This window comes from Melanotaenia boesemani, chromosome 13 (assembly GCF_017639745.1).
Source record: "Melanotaenia boesemani isolate fMelBoe1 chromosome 13, fMelBoe1.pri, whole genome shotgun sequence".
NCBI classification, from domain to species: Eukaryota; Metazoa; Chordata; class Actinopteri; order Atheriniformes; family Melanotaeniidae; genus Melanotaenia; species Melanotaenia boesemani.
In genome coordinates this window covers 13,252,626-13,274,248 of record NC_055694.1, presented here as the reverse complement: position 1 = coordinate 13,274,248, position 21,623 = coordinate 13,252,626, and the positions used below count along the sequence as shown (strand labels likewise).

General features: G+C 40.1%; 2 protein-coding genes across 2 annotated transcripts; one reads left to right on the top strand and one right to left on the bottom strand.

Moving 5' to 3' along the window:
• Positions 1-319: 319 nt before the first annotated feature.
• Positions 320-12,782, bottom strand: rnf114 (ring finger protein 114). The gene is made up of 7 exons (XM_042004547.1): positions 12,570-12,782; positions 11,826-11,976; positions 11,291-11,397; positions 2,559-2,673; positions 2,311-2,418; positions 2,121-2,214; positions 320-1,483 (listed from the first exon to the last, which is right to left on the bottom strand). The coding sequence occupies exons 1-6, from the start codon at positions 12,704-12,706 to the stop codon at positions 2,149-2,151; spliced, it is 684 nt and encodes a 227-aa protein (XP_041860481.1). The 5' UTR covers positions 12,707-12,782; the 3' UTR covers positions 320-1,483; positions 2,121-2,148.
• A 420-nt stretch (positions 12,783-13,202) lies between these two features.
• Positions 13,203-20,708, top strand: spata2 (spermatogenesis associated 2). The gene is made up of 3 exons (XM_042004254.1): positions 13,203-13,262; positions 14,358-15,199; positions 15,802-20,708. Exons 2-3 carry the CDS (start codon positions 14,849-14,851, stop codon positions 17,155-17,157), a joined length of 1,707 nt encoding a protein of 568 aa, XP_041860188.1. The 5' UTR covers positions 13,203-13,262; positions 14,358-14,848; the 3' UTR covers positions 17,158-20,708.
• Positions 20,709-21,623: the final 915 nt, after the last annotated feature.

Below are 21,623 nucleotides of genomic sequence, written 5' to 3'. Positions count from 1 at the left end.
ATACGGAAGGGTCCAAGTTTCATCAGAAAGTTAGCACATGCAAGACACGATGCTAGATCAAATCTTTTTTTTTTTTTTTTTAAATTGTACTTCACAACAAATTCTTCTTTTACAAAGATTTTCCACTTTTTGCCTGATTATAAAAAAAATCAAGCACATCTATGTTTTGGATGCACACAGCTTTGCTTTCAACTGCTTTCGCTCATGAACACACATGCACATACACACGTACTGTGGTCATCTATCAGCGGAAAGTGTTGTTTCTTCCCCCACGCGCTCATACACACAGGTATAAATCACTGCGCCTGATTTCTGGGGCCAGGGTTTAAATAATTAAAGAGCTTTAATTTATCAGGATTTAGCACCCCCTGACAGTAGGGCTGACAAAAGAGAACGAAAGCTATATCCAGAAAAAAAAGAAAGATTCTCACATGTTAGAAACTCTTACAAAATTATTACACTTTTCTACTGGAGAGAAAGAAAATGAACATCCACAAAAAGCTAAAGTAGGACCAAAGACTGGATGAAAAGACATTACTGTGCTGCTTTGGAGCTACTTAATCTGCATGTTAGGAGTTTTATTTACCTGTTGGCAGAAGACAAATGCAATGCCACTGTGTGAAGATTTGTATTACACTTGATGTGAGACAATTACAAGTTACAGGAAAATGACAGACAAAATTCACATTTAAAATGAAAACAAAAACATCCCATAAAAGAAAATACATACTTTCTAACTTCACATGCTGTCAGTTTCAGGAAGCATCCAAAGAATAACTAGGATTTCTATGCAGTGACATAACAGCCTTAACAAACTTGAGTGGTATTTCTCCCCCCTTCTCTCTCTCTCAGCAAAGACTATCCCAGAAACTGTTCACAAGAAAAAACATTACAGCAAATTACTTTCATGTCACTTCATCAACTGCTTAAACATGAAGGTGTGATTATTGTGTTCAAGTTAGGAGAAGCTGACTGAAGCCCCACATTGCAAATACCTAGGACATTTTTGTATGCTGCATTTCAACAAAACCAAACGTAAAGAATAAAAAAAAAAAAAAAAAAAATCGAAAATCTCAAAACAACACTTATAGAATGAATTGTGATCAATAATGTGTTACAAAATCAGAGACTGGTGAGGGCTGGGGGATATCAAAGACAGTCAGGGAAAAGTAGAACTCTACTGCCCTCCTGTGGCTATAAACATGCAAATAATTTCTCACCTAATTAAGATGGGAAAAAACAAACCAAAAAAAAAAAAAAAAAAAAACCCAAAACAAAACAAACAAATAAAAAAAAAATCAACAAGCTTTATAATAATGCACTAATTTTCTGTTCTTGCATCTTTAGTTTCCCAGAATAACTCTTAGCCCTATAAGTTTTGGAAGTCAGAAAGAAGATCTACCAGAAGGCACAAAGACATAAGGGAGGAGCAATGAAGCAGGCAGCCATCTCTGGCTTATTATTTATTCTTTCCAGTAGATCTCTGAAAAAAAATAAAATAAAAAAATAAAAAAAAATAAAGAAAAACACACACAATTCCCATAGACATTTAAGCAAAAAAAAAAAAGAAAGGACAGGCTCCTGTACAGAAAAAATAAAATAAAAACACAAAAACATAATGCACAGCCACTCTGGAGTAGAATAAAACTGTATATTATTGTTACTTGATAACCTCACCAAGTTCAGTTTCTCATTTGCTGGCGACAGTTAGCCACCTAGTGGTCAAATCCTTCTAACACATCAAGTATTAACAACAGGGGTCTTGATCAGACTTTGGAAGTTTTTGGTTATATTGACACCAGGTCGTTGACCAACAACTTAAACATAGTAAAGGAGATATTCCACAAACTATCAAGTCTACAGACTCGGCTGGGGGGAAGATAAGAGATTATCACACCAGAAACACAGTATCACTCCTAGATCAAACAGTACAATATGTTTATTAACCATATTGCCTAATTTATTTTCTGCAATTAAACCTATAGATTCATAGATACAATACCATTTCCCTGTGAAAATAATAAGCCAAAAGTATTCAGTACCATCATCTTCAGGACAGATAAATGATGATATATTGTGTTTTTATGTCTTTTTAAGACATCTCCACTTCTCTGGACTACCTTCTTTTTCAAGGTTGTTCTTCACACTTCAGTTGTCCAAAAGAGAGCGCTGTAAAGCCTCCTGGATCATTGTGTGCTCATCTGTGGCGTAATCCTGCAGAGACATGAATGTGAAAAAATAGAAGGAAAGAAATAATCACTGCTCTTTTAAGAACATGCAAATAAATTAAAAATAAGTGTTTTTACTTACAACAAATGTATCATATGAGAAAGTGTGTCTGATTTTCAGGTGCTGGAAAAAGTCAGCACTCCTGTAATTTGGGTCTCCCCAAGGCATTGAGGCACAGATAGGGCACACCTAAACAAAAAGAGAGATAAAGCATTCATAAAACATTATAACTGACCATGATTAAATAAAAAAAAAATCAAGGAAATAAAAAAAAGTGTGTAGTGCTGAAGTTCAACTGATAATATCAAACTGCGTTGAGGATATCTTACAACTTGGCGTGCATCTTGAGCATGTTGGGAAGTACAATGTTCAACCAGGCCATCTTGATCAAGGTTGTGGCAGTTACAGTAGGGGCAAGTGAACGTGTATCGATTTGGCACTGGACTGCAGGGGAACAAAAACAATAAAAAAAGTGAGATAACAAAATATTATTCACTTATCATCAAGTCTGTATATTTATCTAAAGGCATCTGTGATCATTTGCAATTCCAGTATGCTAATAAGGCTAAGGAAATGTTGGAAAACTAAGGGTAAATGTAACACTGCAGCGCTCACACGTCACTGCAGTATTGGGCATTCATATATCAGACCTTATACATAACAACCTGGCTTATGTCCCTCTTGTACACAGAAAGTCAACATGCAGATTAATTCAAGTTTATTTATATAGCACATTTTCTGCAACAGCAGTTTCCCAAAGTGCTGAACAATAGAACAAAAAACACTCCACAGTTGAAAATAAAACACTACACAATAAAGCAATAAAAACCAATGAAATAAAAACAGAAATAAAAATTGATAAAGATTAAATCAATAAAATAATAAAAACAACAAAACTAGAATTAAAAACTAGAATAAAACTAAAAAAAAAATAAAAACACGCAAATGTCAAGCTCAGTTTTGTTCAAATGTCAGCGCAAAGAAGTAGGTCTTGAGTAAAGACTTAAAACCAACGACAGACTGAGCAGCTCTAATGTGAAGGGGAAGGTTGTTCCACAGCTTAGGAGCGGCAACAGAGAAAGCTCTGTCACCCCTGGATTTAAGTCTAGCATGTGGGACCTTCAGTAGGAGCTGTGAAGAGGACCTCAAAGTCCTGGCTGGAGCATGCTGGTGTAGCAACTCTGACAAGTATGAGGGAGCCAAACCATTTAAGGCTTTAAAAACAATAAATAAGGGGGTTTTCAAGATGGCGGCGTGAGGGAAGGTCGTGTTCGGGAGTGCTGGTGCGCTTACACGTTGATTTGTTCACTTAACCCTGCGGAAGCAGTACTTAAGCCCTTTTCATGGTCTGCTAACCTAACATGAGCATTGACAGTTACTTTTTGAAACAGTCTGGGGACATGCCACGCAAGAAAACGCAAGCTGGAAATAAAATGGAGCACACCGAGCCGACAGGCAATGCTTGCTCTGGAGCTAGCCCGATAGCTAACGTTAGCGTAGATGCTAACTTAACGGCACTTCGTGAAGCCGTAGGGGAAATAACGGCCAACATCTCCAGAGTTATTGACGAAAAGCTAAGCCCATTGTCAGAGCTTCTGAAAATACATCGAGAGGAGCTCGACAACCATGATAAGCGTCTGACTGAGGCTGAACAGAGGATTTCGACGCTGGAAGATGCCACTAGCCCGGTCGAGGGGAAAGTGAAAACACTAGAGAAGATGGTGTGTGAGCTGAGTGAACGAGCTGACGACCTGGAAAACAGGGGACGACGTAAAAATGTCCGCATAGTTGGGCTTCCAGAAGAGGCTGAGGGAAAAGACCCGACTCAGTTCTTCGAGACCTGGTTTCCACAACTTCTCCACATCGAAACGAGGACGGGTCGGGTGAAGCTGGAAAGAGCACACCGGTCGCTGGCCCCAAAGCCCCCTTCCACCCAGAGACCGCGGCCCGTGATAGTCAGGTTCCATAACTATCAGGACAAACAGCGTGTTATGAACGCGGCGTGGGAGATGGGACGGAAGAACAAAACATTGAAACATGGAGATGCAACGGTCATGATATTCCAAGACTTTTCTGCGTCCGTACTGCGTAGAAGAAAGGGATACGATGCCGTGAAAAGACAGCTAAGAGAGCTCGGTGCGGACTACCGCTACGTCTACCCTGCATCACTGAGAGTCACCTGTCGCGGATCCACAAAGATATTCCACGAGCCAGCCGCGGTCGAGAAATACATCCTCCACCTGAGGGGAGGACCCCCCTCCCCGTGATGACGGGTGAGCATAGACTTGTAAGCTTCTTTATAAGTGAGTCTGTCGGACTTCTGTCACTCAGTTGGGCAGCGGATGCGTTACATTGCGACTGGTGCAATGAAAAGGTTAGCTTCGTAGGTTCAAGATACGCAGTGCCTCCCGTGCTCTCGGAAGGATATCTTTCTTTTGTTGCTAGAGAACCCTCTCACTTGAGCTCCCTACTTTAGGAAGCATATAGTGTTTACGTTCCAGGCCAGTGTTGGCCAAGATGTGTCACAGATGCATCGTTTTTTGTTATAATTGTTATAGTGTGATGTTTTGGTTCTATTTGGCTCAATCTGTTAGTTTTCTTTACAGGCTATACATGTTCAGGCTTCACTTTATTTTGTGTTGAGTAACTATGTCAGCTTTAAAGCTATGTACCTGGAATGTGAATGGTGTTCATACCCCTGTTAAACGGAAAATGATTCTAACCTACCTAAAAAAGGAATGTGTTGATGTTGCGCTGTTGCAAGAAACCCATCTGAACGACAGTGAACATTTGAAGTTGCAGCAGGGAGGCTTTGGACAGGTTTTTTTTTCCTCCTTTTCTTCAAGGAGTAGAGGGGTGGCAATTTTAATCCAGAAAAATTTACCATTTAAATTACTAAATTGCATAAAAGACACAACAGGTTGTTATGTGATTGTCAGGGGCACACTCTACGGAGAAGAAATTGTTATTATGAATATCTACAACCCACCAGGGTACCCAAGCGAGTTATTGACCACTTCCTTCTCTAAAGTGATAGACCTTAATGTTAGAAACACGCTCATTGGAGGAGATTTTAATTGTCATTTAAATCCCATCATGGATAAATCCCCTCCTGGAAAATTATCTCCCTCACATCAAGCTAAAATTGTTTCAGCACTTTGTGAGGACCTGGATTACGTAGATGTTTGGAGAGCCCAGCACATGGCTGATAAAGAATTTACCTTTTTTTCTAATGTTCACAAGTCCTATACCAGGATTGATTATTTCTTCCTTCCAAAAATTATGTTGTCATCAGTTATATCCTGCTCTATAGGGAATATAGTAATTTCTGACCACGCTGCTGTATTCATGCAGTATAATTTAGGCTACTCAGCAAACCAAACTAAATACTGGAGGTTTAACTCTTCAATCCTGACAGACCAGAAATTCATATCCTACTTTAGAGAGGAATTCCAGTCCTTCCTGTCCATTAACTCAGCCTCTACTAATGACCCCTCATTGCTGTGGGAAACATCAAAAGCTTTTTCACGGGGTCTTATTATGTCTTACATGTCCACCAAAAGGCGAAGACAAAATGAACAAAGAAAAATCTTAGAATCTAAACTTGAATGTCTGGAAAAAGAATATATTAAAAACCCATCTGCTCAGAGGCTTAAAGAAATCTTTGCACTTAGATCTGCCTTGAACTTACTATTGACAAAAAATGCAGAAGGTAAAATCAGGCTTGCCAAACAAAAAATGTATGAACATGGAGATAAGGCAGGAAGATATTTATCACATTTGACAAAGAAAAAAACAGAGTCTCGAATCATCTCTTCAGTTAAGGACAGTTCAGGTAAATAGGCTTTTGACACCATAACGATTAACAATATATTTAAAACTTTCTATGAAAATTTATATAAATCTGAATTAGAAGCTGATGAAACTAGAAAAATTGATGATTTTTTCTCCTCTCTTAACTTTCCCAGTTTGTCTGCGGATCAGAAAACATCTCTCCAAGTTCCAATAACCAAGAAAGAAGTCTTTGATGCTATTAAAGGATTACAATCTGGAAAAGCCCCTGGACCGGATGGGTTCAGTAGCGAATTTTACAAGGAACTTCATGATTTACTGATTGACCCTCTTTTGGATATGTTTAACGACTCCTTTAAGAGGGGCACTTTACCGCAGTCCCTTAGAGAAGCACACATCTCCCTAATCCTGAAAAAAGGCAAAGCCCCGGAAGACTGTGCATCGTACAGGCCCATTTCTCTATTAAATGTAGACCTGAAACTCCTCTCGAAAATTTTGGCAACAAGACTGGAAAAAGTACTTCCTACTCTAATAAACAATGATCAAACCGGATTCATTAAAGGCCGCCATTCATACAATAATGTGCGCAGACTACTTAATACAATCCAAGCCTTCCAACAGCAGTCTCTGGATGGTCTGGTGCTCTCTGTAGATGCCGAAAAGGCATTTGACCGTGTGGAAATGCCATACCTGTTCTATACATTGCATAAATTTGACCTGGGTGAAAAATTTATAAATTGGATAAAACTTCTTTATACAAATCCCCTCTCGGCAGTGCTTACCAATGGACGGTGCTCCCCTAATTTTGACATTCTCAGAGGCACAAGGCAGGGATGTCCCCTATCCCCTCTGCTTTTTGCCCTGGCTATTGAGCCTCTTGCTGAAGCGATTAGGTCAAATGTAAATATACATGGTCTTGCCAGCGGATCACGACAACACAAGATCACCTTGTACGCTGACGATGTCCTGATTGTTCTGACTGAACCTGGGATATCTATCCCAGCTCTTATTTACACCATCAATAAATTTGGGAGTTTTTCTGGCTATAAAATTAATTTTAATAAATCGGAAGTGATGCCACTGGGTAGTCTGAAACACATGCCTAAATCTCCGTCTCCTTTCCCTTTTAAATGGTCACCAGGAGGCTTTGTATATCTGGGGTTACATATTACACCGTCCTATGATCAATTATATAAAGCAAATTTCCCGCCCATATTTGAGCGTATAAGGCTGGATCTTGAGAGATGGAATTCTCTCCCAATTTCCTGGTTAGGTCGTGTTGCGCTGCTAAAAATGAGCATCCTTCCCAGGTTACTTTACCCAATACAAATGATCCCAGTTATGTTTGCCCATAAGACCATCAAACAGCTAAATAGCTGGTTTAGTTCTTTTATATGGTCCAAGAAAAAACCTCGCATTAAATTGGCTACACTATGCTTGCCCTCCTTGGAGGGTGGTGTTGATCTCCCAGACATTAGAAAGTTTCAGCTTGGTGCGCATCTGCGCACTATAGCTGACTGGATATGTAATAACCCTGCATCTCTCTGGTTGGATTTAGAAAGCTCAATGTCCAAATACCCTTTGTGTAACCTTCTGTTTATTAGAAAGAGTGCACACCTGAAGTCTGCATGTTCTAATCCAGTTACAACTAATACAGTAAAAGCATGGCAAGTCGTAAGGAAATTGGAAGGAAGATCACACTTCACCTCTGTCTTCACCCCAATATGCGACAATCCTGATTTCCCCCCTGGAATGATGGACAATAACTTCAGAATTTGGGCACATAAAGGGATATCCACATTACACAAACTCTTAGCAGATTCAACTGTGATGTCTTTTAGTCAGTTAAAAGGGAAATATGATGTTCAGCAACAGGATTTCTTTAGATATCTACAATTAAGAAACTTCATCACGAAAAATACTACAATTCTTAAATGTCAAGATGTTTCACGTGTCGAAAGACAGCTCTTTGTACAGAAATCTGCCGTGTCCATTAGCCTTTTCTATGACATCCTTAAGGAATATAAAACCACCGACACTCTCTCTCTGAGGAGCGTATGGGAAAAACAACTTAATGTTAAGGTGGCAGATGAAGACTGGGAGGATGCATGGAAGAATGCAAAGATGCTGAGTGTGTGCAGTCGAGTGAGAGCCCTGCAATTAAAGGTCCTACACAGAGCCCACATATCCCCCTCCCAACATCATAAATTCAATCCCAATTCATCCCCACTATGTCCCAAATGTAAAATAGAAATTGGTAGTCTTACACATTGCCTCTGGCAGTGTGGAAAAGTGCAGCAGTTTTGGTGGGTCGTTGGGCAGGAAATTAACAGGATTCTATCTTCTAATATAAGTAATAATCCCTTACACTTGCTAATTGGCGTCTCTGACTTATCTATCACAAATAAATGTAAAAGAAAGCTTCATCAAATACTTGCCTTCTGTGCTAGAAAATGCATTCTCTTGAACTGGACAACAGATAAGGTTCCCACTAGGGCTCAATGGCAAAGGGTGATACTTGACTATGTTGCTTTGGACTATCTGACATGTAAACTACATAGCAAAGAGGAGGTTTTCCATAAAACATGGGAACCGTTTCTATGTTATATTGGTTTGAATATCTCTTCCATACTTCTAAGAGGGCTTGCATAGCAACTGTGGATGCCCTGCCTTGTAACACTTTACTGTCTGACAAACCATCATCGGACCTTGCTAATGTGTCTTGTATAGTGCTGAATTTGATGTACCTTTTAATTTGCCTGTCCTATTAAGATAGGATGACCTCTGAATCTCTAGCCTGTATGGGTTTCAATTTAGATATGTGAGCCAATCATATGTTCTATGTTTTTTTTTTTTTTTTTTTTTTTTCTTCTCTCTTGTTGTGTGTGTTATGAAAATTCAAAATTCAATAAACATATGTTATAAAAAAAAAAAAAAAAAACAATAAATAAAATCTTGTACTGGGTCCTAAAACTAACAGGAAGCCAATGCAAGGAGGCGAGTACAGGGGTGATGTGATCACGTCGTCTTGTCCCTGTAAGCAACCGAGCAGCAGCGTTTTGGTCAAGCTGCAGTCGATGTAGAGATGACTGGTCAATGCCATAATATAGGGAGTTGCAGTAATCGAAGCGGGACATAATGAGCAGGTGGATAACTTTTTCAAGGTCATGCTTGGGCAGGTAGGGCTTTAACTTGCCAAGCAGCCTTAGATGGAAAAAAAAAAAAAAAATACAGAATTGACCTGCCGGTGGAAGTTAAAGGAATTGTTTATAATAACACCCAGATTTTTGGCAGGGGTTTGACAAAACGAAGTCAGCGAACCGAGAACACTAACTATCATTTAGAAGCTCGGAATTTCCAAAAACAACAATATCAGTTTTTTAGTCACAAATGGCGCAATAGAGTCCAATATACCCGTGCATGTGCAGTTAAATAAATCAGCAAAATCATCAGCATTAATAGTACAGCAACTTATCAGACTAGGGAGGACAGAATCATGGAGGACAGCCGCCGGCGTCGCACTGGGGCGCACGGTTTAAATGGAGAAGGCGGCAGTGATATGGAGAATAACACAGGCAGATGATCAGATACGTGTATCACATATTTCTGTGACATTAACATTTAAGTCATGAGAGAGCACAAGATCTAACGTATGTCCCTTCTCGTGAGTAGGGCCAGAGACATGTTGTATGAGATTAAAAGAGTCAATAGCTTGCAGAAAGTCTCTAACCAAAGGTTTAGATTCACAGCAAACATGGATATTAAAATCCCTGATAATTAAGAAACACTCATAATTGAGAGCAATTCCAGCCACAAAGTCTGAGAAGTCTTTGATAAAGTCCTTTTTAATTTTTGGAGGCCGGTAGATCAAAGCACATAATACAGGACTGCTAAGCTCGATTACAAGAAGATGTAGTTCAAAACTAGAGTAGGGGCTTGACGAAGGGCTCTGACAGCAGAAGCTAGACCTCCACACAGAAGCCAGCCCACCACCTTTACCAGTCGACCGGGGAGAGCTGGAGAAACAGTAGTGGGGTGGAAGAAGTTCAGTAAAGGCAACGGACTCACCATCATGAAGCCAAGTCTCTGTAATAAACATAAAATCCAACTTCTGGGATTCAAAGAAGTCTTTGAGCAGGAAAGTTTAGTTTGCCAGCGATCTGGCATTGACAAGTGCCAGATGCAGAACAAGGTCCTGCTTTTCCCGTATAGCCACATAATCCAGAGGATGAAGGTTGGAGAAATCCACTCCACGCTTGGGAACTTGGTGGCGGCGAGGAAGAGGCGCCGCCATAGGAAAGGGCCAGCACCAAGCAGGTAGCGGATCAGGAGCAGCAGGCCAGATCCACCGTAAGCCAAACTCAGCTGGTCGACAAGAGGGCCAGGATCCGGAGAAAGGATCCAGGAAACCACCACTGGTGGAGCACAAGCGGGCCCTGAGCCTCACTACAACACCACCCCGCTTTGCCCGTTTCCTGAAGCGCTTCCTGCGGGGAATGACGCAGGAAGCACGGCACAGGTAAGCTGGAACTGCAGACAGGCGAGGAGGAGGAGGAGTACAAGCTGTAGGAATCTCCAACCTGAACTGTAGAAGCCGTTCACAAGCCACTCGGATGTTAAGAAGTGACTGGCGATCATAAACAAAACGAGCAGGAGCTGTATAAAAGCAATCACTAATTGAAAGTACCAAAAATAAAACCAGAAGGCCGAGGAAACCTGACAGACGGCAGGCCGTGCACACTGCTGGCGCCACCTTGTCCTCCCCAGATTAAATGTATAATGACCTAAAGATGTACTGAGAAGTATACTTGAACTTCCCCTTTCCCTTCAGCAGAACGATTGTTCATGGTAAATCTTTGAGAGAAAAATATCATATAGATTTCTCTGAATAGCTGATCATTTGTCACCATCTCATATGTTAATTTTTTACCCATAAACAGGACAAAGTCTTTTGATGTTAGCAGGAGTTGTTTGGAATTACAGATGTGACACATTACAACAGCTTTGGTGTCCAGCACAGCGTATCTCACTCTGGCAGTCCATCCTTTTCACACATACCGATTCAGCTTAGCAACTACTGTCTGTACCATACACACACGATAGCAAGGTATAGTTCCACTGAACAGTCAGTGTATAAGTGGCTAGTGACAGACCTCAAAATTTAGCAACCATAAAAACATAAATTCTCACACTGCTATGCAAAATAAAATGGCATAAAATTATACAGGGTATAGCAAAAAGTCTCCAGTTTGTTATTTTTGTTACTCACCCAAAGATAGCAGGCTGGTTCTGGGCAGTGGACCTCACACCCTCCTCAATGTACTCCTGGTATTTTGAACAGGCAGCTGTGTGGCCTCTCATCTGAGAAAGGCCAACCTTGTGAAAGAATACACATCAGTAACTACCACTGGAAACATCATTTAGTTGACATCTCTGCAACTTCAACTTTGCTGTCTGAATATAAAGAACCAAGGTCAAACTGAGTACAAGATTATGTTTCAACGAATCTGCCAAACCCTGCTCAAAACAAGCCACTAAAGGGAGGATTGTCCAAATCCAGTCCATAAAGTACACTTACCTGCAGATTTTAGGCATTTTCCTGTTGACGCTTAAATATCTCACATTGTTGGGTCATTAACAGGTTTTATGGAGCTGAAAATAGACCAATTTATTATGAATTAGGTTTATGTGAGCAGTCCAGGCAGATTTTGGATGTTTCCCCCGAGTACTGGATTTGGACAACCCTAAGCAAAGGCCATGAAGATGTCTTGTTTTAGTGTTGGCACTTAAATCATTAAACATACCTGAACTCCACATCCCTTACAAGCTGCCACTGATGAGTGGATGAGGGCCTCTAGATCAGCAGCTTTAGTCCAGTGTCCCAGAGTTGCCCTACATACAGCACACACTGGCTTCTGTGGACGCAAACATTCTTGCAAACAACTCTGACAGAACCTAACAAGAGATGGGGGAAGAAATGTAATTACAATCTACAAAGCAAAAGTGCTACAGAAAATGCCAGTTTATACTTGGTTCCTTGTTATTTGGAATGAAACCCGTTTTTATAATCATTCACACTATTTGTAGGCAGATACAGAGAACGACATTAAAACAACAACAACAACAACATAACATAAGGTGCTGTCATTGCTATTTATGTTTCTGAGTTCTGATTCCTTTAAAACCAATGAAAAGTCCCTACCTCAAGAGGGCGCAGGGACTTGTAGTTCCTTTAAGTGGTTTCACGCGATAAAGAAATAACGCCTTAAACTACAAATCCCAAGTGAGGCCTCTTTTTTGATGTAAACAAAACTGAAACTGATTTAACAACCGAAAATTGGTTTGGCCAGATACTCATACAGGCAAAAGAATAATAACAGAGTCATAACACAAGCAAATATATGTATGGTCGATGTTTTGTGACTTTGATGCTACAATACAATTAAAATAAAGCATTTCACCTCATTGTTTTTAACTCGTAACACTGCATCGTTGGTGGTAGACATGGTATAGGGGGAGGGTGATTGAAAATAAGACAAAATACTCACGTATGGCCGCATTGTGTGGTTACGGGACTATCAAATATTTCGAGACAAACTGGACAGATAAATTCTGACACGTCGCTGCTTCCGTCAGAGCCGCTTTTCTTGTGTTGTGCAGCGCTAAAACCTCCGAGCATCGCCATTTCTTTTCTCCCCAACAGCACCGACCGTTCCCGTAACTACGTCACTAGCTTCTGGTTCCTTTTAATGCGCGAGGGCGGAGCTACATCTGGAAGTACAAACAGACTTTGCACCCCCCTTCAGGAAAGTAAAAGTAAAAGTGACTTTGTGAATATATATATATATATATATATATATATATATATATATATATATATGAGAGAGAGAGAGAGAGAGAGAGAGTTTGCCTAAGTCGCCTATTCCCATTCCTTCCAAATGAGTCGGTTTGCGTCTGCATGTTCTAAATTTTGTTGACAAATTTAAATGTACAGCGAATCTGAAATGGTACTGAATGAGCTTTTTTTTTTTTTTTTTAAATAAAAGCACCGACTTATACCACATTTATCCGACTTAGTGGAGATCAATGATGTTGGTGGTCTCTGCTCTGCATCCCCCTTTTCCTTAACACGTGGGCCCCGACGGTGAAGAACTGTCAGGACTATGCGCATGCGTGTTGCGTTGAAGGGAATTTTCAACAGCTGAGGAGGCGTAGCTAGCTATGGCTAGCACTTGTTAAAGGTAAGGTGTATAGAGGCGGCATTTCTGTGTTGAACACGGCGTGTTCTCTTAGCAGAAGTCTAATAACCCTCGATTGTATAAGAACCACGCCATTAATACTGTACATGTGTTGATAATTGATTCTAAACTCGCCAAAGATCTCTGTGTAGCGATGGAACGCCCTGCTAGCTAAAAGCACTCGTTAGCTTGCCAGCTGCGCTGAAATGGGCGTTCACTGCTTAGCTTGTACTCATTCGGAGGGACATGCCAATGACAGCATCGGGTTTGAGAGTCATAGCGAATCGATGTAAAAAGCTATTGGAATGCTTTCTCTTAATCAGTCGCGATTGTTACTGATTCTGTCATAACCGATGCGCAACGAGAAAGCATGTTGATGTAGCTTGCTACCTCGCTACATGGATGTTCACTGTGAAGAAACTGGAATAGCCCAAGTCAGCCAGATTGCCAAGGAATGACGATCATTTCCTTCCTCTGCTGAAACTAAAGCCTCCTTGCATATTTTAGGCTTTCTCAAAACATGTTTGCTTTCTTCTGAGTCGGGTTCTTAACTAACTAGCTCGCTGTACATTATTAGAGTTTACAGACTTATACTGATAGCTCATATTAATTGTCTTTAACAAAATGCAGGACAAAAGGGGAATGTGTGTCAACCATGAGTCCAGCTTATGTACTCTGAAATTACCGTGGTCCTAGGATCTAGGATTTATTGATTGTTATAACAATGCACCAGTATGACCCTTTGGGTGCATGACTGACATGACCCACGCGACGCACTTTCGCTGTATCCCGCTCAAAGCACACATTTTGCATCTGATATTTAATATGTCTCTACCACTATCCCATCTCTTATCTAAATCATGAAATTTTTAGAATGTTTTACATATTTATATTTTCTTGTGGACTAAGTAAGTAGACAGACATTTCCTCTCTCTCTCTCTCTCTCTCTCTCTCTCTCTCTCTCTCTCTCTCTCTCCATATATATATATATATATATATATATATATATATATATAAAGGTGAGAGAGAGTGATGTGTGTGTATATGTTGCTGAAGAAATATTTTCATTTTTTATAACGCTGACCTGTGTCCTTACAGCTTGGAGATGGCTGAGAAGAATCAAGAATCACCCTGAATGTGTCTTCTAGATGAGTGACCTTGAACTTTATTCATGCTGAAGCCAAGGAACTGAATAGATTCAACTCTGCATTAACAGAAAGCAAAGCAAGAGCTCCTCTTGACTTCATCTTGCATGACATAGTCCTGTTTGTCTGGAAACAAGTTAGGCTTTGAGCCAATACCAGAGATGCCTGTACTAAGTCATCCATACAGGCTGATGCCTATCAAACCCAACTGAACCACCAGACAACTGCATTTCTTGTTCAAAGGATGTGCCACTGAGTGGACTTAAAGTCTCTCTCCTCTCCCATCTCTCCTAAACATTGAAACTGAGTTTGTGTGGGGGGTGAAGAGTTAATAATGGTGATGAAAAATGGTGCTTGAATGTGGCATCCTGGTGCAAGGTGTGCCTAAAGGCGGGAGGCGCTCTCAGAAAAGTATAACAGCTGACTGATAGTCTGTTTCCAATAATGGATGCTAAGTTAAAAGAGGACCTTTTTCGGAGGTATGTCACAGCACTGGAGAGACGTCTGGAGGAGGGGGGTGAATATACAGGGACTGGAACCACACCAGAGGGAGACAAAAGCAAACACAAGGACAGTGAGGCCCTGCTCTCAACCGCAACAGCTCTGCTTGGAGCCTACCAGCCAGATCCTGGACAGCGATTTCGCATGGTGCGTTTCTATGAGATGGTGGAGAACTCGCTTCGCTGCCAGAGAGGAGCCAACATTAAGGTCCTGGAGAGAGCCTTTCACACCCTGGAAACCATCTGCACTAACCTCTTGCTCTTTCCTTGGAAGAAGGAGTTCCGATGTATAAAAGTGAGTTTAGTTTAATGTTGATTGTTTTATTCTTACTTGAAGATGAGCTCTGCATTGCTTAGTAACACTCATTAATATTTTAGCTTTAAAACACTTTAGCTTAAACTTACGTATAAGTCTTATTAAATTGTTGTAGTTACATGTTTTGCACACACAGGTCACATCTTGAGTTCATGTTATAGTCATATTTAGTTTCCTGTTTCCTGTTGTTTTTATAAGCAGTGCACATTAATTTATTTAATGATCATTCATATGGAAACAAATACTTTTCACATCACTTAATTCACATGTTCTGTTGTGGTAGCTACTGCATTTATGAAGTTAAAAACAGCTGTGTAAAGTTTCAAATTATTATTTGTAATTCACATTACTTACATTTTTGAAAATATTCCAACTTCATCTTGTGGTTTTAGTTTATATGTTGTCCTATGTCATAGGCAAGTGGTCTATCTACTGTGTTGTCCTGTGTCATGATGACCAAATATCTTGGCTATATCATAAGAATAGCATGATGTCATTTTCATTTTAGCTTAATTGTCAATCCACGTTTGTTTAACAGACCATAATACTGATCAACTTTCTCTTCTTTGTCTTTCTTGTAGACCTTCACTGGGCCATACGTGTACCATCTGCAGTCTGCCATTTCTGATGCTGAACTCCACACTCTGATGCGCACCATCGGATATGCCTGTGACCATGATTCGCAGTTCTATTTACAGGAGCACCCAGGGGGTGCAAATCATCTCCGGGAGTTGGCGTTTGAGCTCTTCCTGGCCCAGGCAGAGTGTCGTCTTCTGGGGGAGATAGTGGCTCTGGCTCGTGGTTCAGCCTCAGAGCTGGAAGCTGTGGAACTTCGCAGAGGTTGCAGAGATGATGCAGCAGGCTGTGCTGAGGCACTCCGCAGACGCGACAGCCTTGGGGCAGATATGGCTCGGCTTTCTGTGCGGCCGTTGGAAATAGAGAGGCCTTATGCCCATCACCTGAGGCGAGGTAGCCGTCCATCCAAGTCTGTGGATGTTACAGATGGAGCTGGTCACTGGCACGCAGCTGTTAGCAAGCCTATTTTGAAGGCCTCATTGAGTCTAAGGAAGGAACCTCTGTTTGTGGATGCAGAGGAGGATATGAAGGATGAGATCATCAGGCCCAGCACGTCGGCGTCTTTTTTCTCTGTTGCGGCCCCACCTTCATATAGCCCTGTTGCAGACTTTTTCCCAATTCAGTCACCTCCCCCAGCTGATCCTTACGCATCATACCATCTGTCCTCTTTGGATGAGATCGACTTGTACACAGAACGAGGTGGTGCTGGGACAGGAGGAAGGCAAACTCCATCTCGACCTCCATCCAGAGAGCCTCGAGATGCAAGGGATGGATGGTTGCTCAAAGCTCATGGTAGTGTGAAGTGTCAGGGCTGTGGGCTGGGCTGCTCCTCAATGGCCTCCTGTCAAAGATGTGACATGATTCTTTGTTCTGCCTGTCATGATGTAGACCCCTCCCCTTGCTGTGGGCTCCAGGACTACCATCCCAAATCCCCACGACCCCTTGACGGATACATTCCTGTCAAGGAAAAGCTCTCTGTTTACTCTAATACTCATTCTCATTCCCATCTCCATCCACACCCTTTAACACTGACCCACTCACATTCCCATCCTCACCCTCACCCCCAGATGGTGGAGAAACCCCTCATGTCCACCAAGCTGTTTCCAAGCAAGTCTGTTGCCTTGACAACACCAAAAGGAGGGAGCAGTGAGCGATTGAATATGGGGGGACCACGATGTGGGTTTTGCAACAAGCCAGGTGCATCACATACCTGTGTGAACTGCTCTAAGGTGTCATGTGACTCGTGCATGGGCTTGTATGCAAAAGATATGTGCACGCGAAAGAATCCTCAGCACAGCTTTGTGCCAAACCATCAGCTCAACTTTAAATCTGGCACCATAACACATCTGGTGTACCGATGAATCAGGCAGACTACACTCCCTTCCCTCCTCTTCCAGCTCGCCTCTCTTAACCTGCAATGTAGTATTGCTAAAGCATTCTTTACGCTTAAAACGTTTATTTACTATCTCTACCTTTTACCTGATACTCTATAACCCTCTCTTGTACATTTTATTTATCCTTTCAGTAGGGCCATGAAATGCACATGCCACAGAGAGCCATATCATCTGCCCATCTTTCTGCCTTGTACAACTTCAGGTCTTTTTTATTTTTATGTTTTTCATTGCTATCTGCTTTTGAGTAGTCATGTGATGTTGTAGCACAGGGCTGCTTAATTTCGTCCCACAAAGGCCGCAGCCCGGGAGATTTTTAATGAATCCCTGCTCCAACATTCCTGACTCAAATTAATGAGTCATTGTGCAGAACCTCATGAGCTGTTGGATCCATTTCATTTAGGTCAGGTGTGTTACAGCAGGAAAACCTACAAGACTGCAGCCCTTGTGGAACCAAACTGAGTAGCCCTGTTGTAGCGCTTCCCACCCTCCTCAAAATACATTCATACTCTAGATATATATATACATGTATGTGGGTATGTAGCAAAGACATTTGAGTTTGCATTGTGATAGTGGAGATTTTTTTAAACTTGAAAAAAAATGTAGGGGAAGAAGAAAAAACACTGGAAGTCAAATAAGTGAATAGTATATATTTTTAATCTCTTCTCAAGAACAATGTGAGACTGTTAAATAGGCACTAGGTCTGGCATTGAGATTATTTGGGTATACATTTTCTGTATGTGGGTGTGGGGTGGGAGATATCTCAAAGGGACACAGTGAGAGAGTGGTCATTTCCATATGTTGTATTTAAAAAAAAGATTATGCCTTGTAAATTAACCCTGAATGGTCTTGGCTAAGGTTTAAATGCTGCTGTTGACGTTGAAGATGTGTGACGTTGATTTCTTTCTGATAGTTTTCTCAGTTCCCAGCCTCCGTTTTCATTACACCCCTCAAGCCTTCATGGTGTGGTTATTCATTGATCTGGTGCTTTCACACCTGATCAGTGGGTCCCTGTGAGTCTCAGGTGGGGGTCACCAGAAGTCTCATGTTGGGTTACTAATAAAGTGACTACAGAACACATGAACTTACTGATTGGTTTAAGGCTGTATAAAAGTTTATATTCTAACATAGTTTCTGTCTACCTCAAATGGCATTTGCATATATACTCAGTTTGACTTTGTGGTTTCAAACTAGCCCCTATAACAAAAAGTCAGTTTACTGAACAAGGTTTCTGTAATTTGTAACTTGTCTATTAGCCAAGTAAAAACCATCCCCTTATAATATTTAGCCAGTCTGCCACTTTTGGAGGTTTACTTTCTGAGGTATTCCTGGCATCCACACATTTCAGAAGGCGTTCTTGTAACTGGTTACAGTTTCTGTATATGGAGAAATCGCCTGCAAGTCCTATTACTGTTTGTAACTGTTATCTCTTAATTTTGGCGTGCGAATAAGAGCTTGTTGTGCTTTTTCTTTCCTTAATGTACAAATATACTTTCAGGAATGAGTTTTATGGTCACTTTGAGCCTCTATTATGTGCTACTGTACTGGGTTGTTTTATCTTGTTGGCAGAAGACAAACTACTTAATTTTCAGTCCAGTACATTTACATGCACAGTTATGTAAAGTTATGCTCCAATCTTGACTTGGGCTTTTAATTAGACAACTCTCAGATGTGAAGGGGATCTGTTTATTGACCAAGGTGTGTTCAGTGTCATGATGCTTTGGGAATTTTTGTAAAAACATTCAGCTTATTCTGCTCCTTCTAACTTTAATGTGTGAGAGCAGTGATATTGTGCAAATATAGCTGAAATTATTGATTGATTTATTTTGAGCATTCAAAAGTATGTTCTACTTTACTTGTAGACATATTTACTGCATAGTTGTTGTTTTAAGTTACCTGAATGATTTTGTCACATCACAACATGGTTAGCAGGTATTTTGGTGTGTAGATGTGCCGAGCAGCAGTCTTGAAATGCTTTAATTGACCATGTGTTAACATGTGGTCTTAATGGGCTGCCTTTCACGCACAAATTCTGATGTGATTAGCCATCTGGTTAAAAAAAAATATATATATGAATTTGACAATATTAAAATACTCTACAGTTTTTACACTATTTACATACTTTATAATTTGTGGTTATTCTGTTTTTACTGGCTACTTCTGTGAACTGGCCAGTTTGCATCTAGCTGTGAATATACATGAAGTAATTTGACTTCCTATCATAATCTGTCCATTTTTAGAAGTAAAATTTCATATTTTTAGTCTGACTAACATTGCTTACATGTATTTTAAAAGGCTGGTTTTGGCTGTTTTCTTTTTTCTTTTTTACTGTCATGTAAATGCACTGACTGACAGGCACACGGCTTATGAGATTACTTGAAAATTGATAGCGCTCTTTCCATGGCTTGTTAAATATTTGCAGCTGTGCAGTTGAGGTTTGGATCAAATAGCTGGCGTATAACTTCTAACAGGGATTTCACCTGCATGCACAGTACCATTATTGCAAGTTTGGAGTGACTGAAGCTCTCAGAACTTCTCAGCTAGTTAGAATTAATTGCATATTTTAAGACACCTAAATCTGTTATAGCTGTGTGTTGGAGGTGGTATATTATTGAATTACATTTGTTCATTAGTATACTTTAAAACTGCCATCCAACAAATTTGATGTATACTCTGCTTTCACTCTGCTTGCATTTAAACCTGATACCCATACATTTAGTGGGTACCTTGAGTGTTTTGACTTTCATTCTCCAGATAAGAGAACTATTTTATATTGCCATCGATAGTCACCAAGGGCTAATTTTAAATCACTTTTTTTTGGTTTGTTTAAAGCGCAAGTTTGGTTTATTTTGACAGATTACTTGGGCAACTGTAGCCTTTATGTTCTGTCAGGAATAACCTCTAAATGCCTTAAATTGCAGAGTATTTGTTTGTCATTTACCCCGTTATGTGTCTTAAGAACATGTAGATTCAACATTAACATGTGCTTGCCAGGCTTCCCAAGCTGAATTCGATCATGTGGTAGTTGAGGATTAATTATTATTTTTTCTTTTCTTTTTTTTTTATCAAGTTTGGTATGTATTCTGGTTTGCTAACAGGTATTACCTAAAGTGATACTGGTTTTAGAAAGCTATATATATATATATATATATATATATATATATATAGTACTCCTTTTCATTCCTTCCCCTCAAACTTTAAATCTGTATTTTATGTCTTAATCTTGTTAAAACTTAAAAAAAGGGATGTTTTGATACCAACTTGATGTAGTTTGGAGATTCTTTGACAGATGTTCTTGGTCAACATTAATTCATTTGCGTGTCAAAGAGACTTTAATGACTTAAAGGGAGATGTGCAATTTTTCCATTTAACAAAGCCTTTCTAAATATTTTGATTATATATCTTAGATGTATTTCAGTTTGAAAATCATACCAGCAACAAAGATGACTTGTAGAAGTATTGAGCCATGTTGCAAGAGTGATCATATTGCCAAATGAAGAACAAATATCTCTGGAGTAGAAGAAAAATCCTGTGGCTTGCCTGGATGTACAGTTAATGTAACATATATGTGTTTTGCTAAAGATTAGATTTGTGTCTGTAGATGTTGGCCTTTTTAAGAAACCTAGAAAGAAAAATCATCAACAGATATTTTATCTCACACAATCGGATGTAGATTTGACTTGAAACAGTGGGCTGATAACTTGTAAGTCACTACAAAGGGCTAAACAGTTTTGAGGGCTGCTGTTAAGTTTGTGAGTGCTGTTTGAACAGTTTAATTACTCGAAACGTCTAATGTGGAGGTTAAATCATAATAATCAGCAGTTATGAATAACTGATGTTGAGACCGCAGAAGTCATGGAATACATCAAGCCATCTTAACATTATTGGTTTAACCCACACTGGAAACACTCAAGTCATTGTGGAAGGTAATACTCCCTTTACCTCTTTGTGTGGTTATCTTAAAGATATTAACAGTGGTGGTGTAGTTAGGCAGCCTCTTTACCATTCCCTGTTTCTGTAACCTTCCTCTTGGCATGCTCAGTACAAGGCCCATACCCATACACCTCCCTCCCCCCTCCCTCTCCCAAAACCCCCACCTACTTTGGCACTGAGGATCATCGCACAATGTGTATGTGAAGAGGTATGGACCTTACGATAAATGTATGGGCAAAAAAGGGGACAGAAAGGGAAAATAGCCAAAATTGTTGGTGGAATTACACACACACACACACACACATATATATATATACATATATATATATGTGTATATATATATATATATATATATATATAATATAATATAATATAAGAAGAAATATTAAATGAAACAAATGTAAATGAGATTTTATAAAATAATTTCAAGAATAAAATTCTGAAAAAAAAGTTGTTGTGCTCTGAGTTTGTGGCATTATTGAATTGAAATGCAACATATACAA

Bases quoted from the DNA above. Each gene is read 5' to 3' on its own strand.
- rnf114 (XM_042004547.1), bottom strand. From the start codon at position 12,706: ATGGCGATGCTCGGAGGTTTTAGCGCTGCACAACACAAGAAAAGCGGC. The intron at 11,398-11,825 runs GTATGTTTAATG...TTCTTTCACAAG, and splicing joins GTAAGGGATGTGGAGTTCAG to GTTGGCCTTTCTCAGATGAG. The intron at 2,419-2,558 runs GTAAGATATCCT...CTTTTTGTTTAG, and splicing joins CTCAAGATGCACGCCAAGTT to GTGTGCCCTATCTGTGCCTC.
- spata2 (XM_042004254.1), top strand. From the start codon at position 14,849: ATGGATGCTAAGTTAAAAGAGGACCTTTTTCGGAGGTATGTCACAGCA. The intron at 15,200-15,801 runs GTGAGTTTAGTT...TCTTTCTTGTAG, and splicing joins AGGAGTTCCGATGTATAAAA to ACCTTCACTGGGCCATACGT.